The sequence below is a fragment of the Aplysia californica genome, unplaced genomic scaffold (assembly GCF_000002075.1).
Source record: "Aplysia californica isolate F4 #8 unplaced genomic scaffold, AplCal3.0 scaffold00550, whole genome shotgun sequence".
Lineage (NCBI taxonomy): Eukaryota > Metazoa > Mollusca > Gastropoda > Aplysiida > Aplysiidae > Aplysia > Aplysia californica.
In genome coordinates, this window is record NW_004797820.1 from 29,156 (window position 1) to 30,831 (window position 1,676).

Here is a 1,676-nt window from a genome sequence, read left to right on the forward strand (position 1 = left end):
CACACACACACACACACACACACACACACACATACACACATACGCGAACACACGCACACACATACACACATACGCGAACACACGCACACACACACACACAAACACACACACACACACACACACACACACACACTTAACGTACATGTATTTTGAATGTGTCAGAGTTAGATGATACAGACTTTATTTACCTTTATTATATTTGTGTTCTGCATAAGCGGGTAGTCCAAGGTCCCTTCACAGCCTTTATATCAACAAATCTACATACCCCCCCCCCCAAAGGCAGTGATACTGACTGGAGTGTCTTTAGGCTTCTTATGCAGAATAGAATTCTAAGTGGGCTGATTTATCAATGTCATGCTCATACTGTGTCGGAACATAGATAGGTAGGGAGAACTGCTGCTTTTTCTTTCTTCAGCCTTACTATCGTTATTTTCCCTTTACTTCTTTTGTATGTTTGTCACTCTTTTGTGACCCGCTATTTCCGGGGTGCCTTGAGAGTCGAAGCAGACTGTGAGCTGTTGAGGCCTAATAGGTGAGCAGAGTAAGCCTGATTCCCGGTTTGGACTTCTCTGTTGATATCCACCCCTTAGAGCTCATATGACCTTATGCAGTTGCGAACGCCGCAAAACCTTACTAAAACAAACATACACACACATATTTATATGTGTATATTCACACGTATACAAACGGGGGACTCTCGTGGCTAGAGGTTGAGGTGTTGGCCTCAAATTCAAAATTCCAGGGTTCGAATCTAGGTAGCGACCGAAACATTTTCTTCTATAAAATTGTCTCCTTTCACCTCCCTTCATGCTCTCTAGCAATGTTCAGTCGTTTGCTTTCCGTCTCCTCTTTCTGCCCCCATCACCTCACCTCCTTTGCCCACTTTGTTGGGCTCCTGACTCTTTCTGCAGCCTTTCTACTGGTACTCCTTGGCTCCTTCTTACTGCTGTCTTTCAGCCACACCCCTGATTTTCTGGTAGGAAAAATCTACACCTAGCCTTCTCGGACAAGGGCGAAAAATCTCGGAGGGCCCGTGTGCAAGTTGCGCACGTTAAAGATCCCTTGGAGTCTTAAATCGATAAGAGTAGGCTTCGGCCGCCTCACGAGCAAAATTCAAAATTTCCTACCAACTGAAAATAGCAGGTGTGTCCCGCACGCTCATATGACCTTATGGAGTTGCGAGCAGCGTCGTAAAACACTTACAACCCCCCCCCCCCTAAAAAAACAACAAACAAAAAAACAAAACAAAAAACTACAAGACAACAACAACAAACAAACCAAAATAACCCCAACCAAAACAAGCAACAACAAACAAAAAATAAAAACAAACACACACACAAATACACACGAAAAGTCTCTGCCCCATTCCCCAACTGTGTAGCTCGTCCTATTTATTACCTGCCGCCTTCAAAAACTCGTCCATGTTCTTCGTCTGGGCGATGTCGATTTTCCATGATCCGTGATAGGCCTCCATGATTGATTATTTGGAAATTCTGAAAAAAAACACCTAAAAACAAAACAAAAATAAGCAAACAGAACACGAGTTTAGGAGATTGTTAGTGGAGATGAACTTATAAATCAAAGATTTTTGAGTACTCTCACTTTAGAGTATCTAGGTATTTGATTAATTTGTCTTTTGCTCGTTGGGTCGTTCTCCCCCCCCCCCCCATCTCTCT

At 43.3% G+C, this 1,676-nt stretch overlaps 1 protein-coding gene across 1 annotated transcript in view; it reads right to left on the reverse strand.

The window, feature by feature from the left end:
- LOC106012886 (fatty acid-binding protein 10-A, liver basic) overlaps positions 1 to 1,617 on the reverse strand; it is a gene marked incomplete in the record, with an annotated part of 8,250 nt that extends 6,633 nt beyond the window's left edge. Inside the window, 1 exon segment of the mRNA XM_013087139.2 lies at positions 1,397 to 1,617. Within this exon segment, the coding sequence (XP_012942593.1) occupies positions 1,397 to 1,474 (78 nt within the window).
- Positions 1,618 to 1,676: the final 59 nt, after the last annotated feature.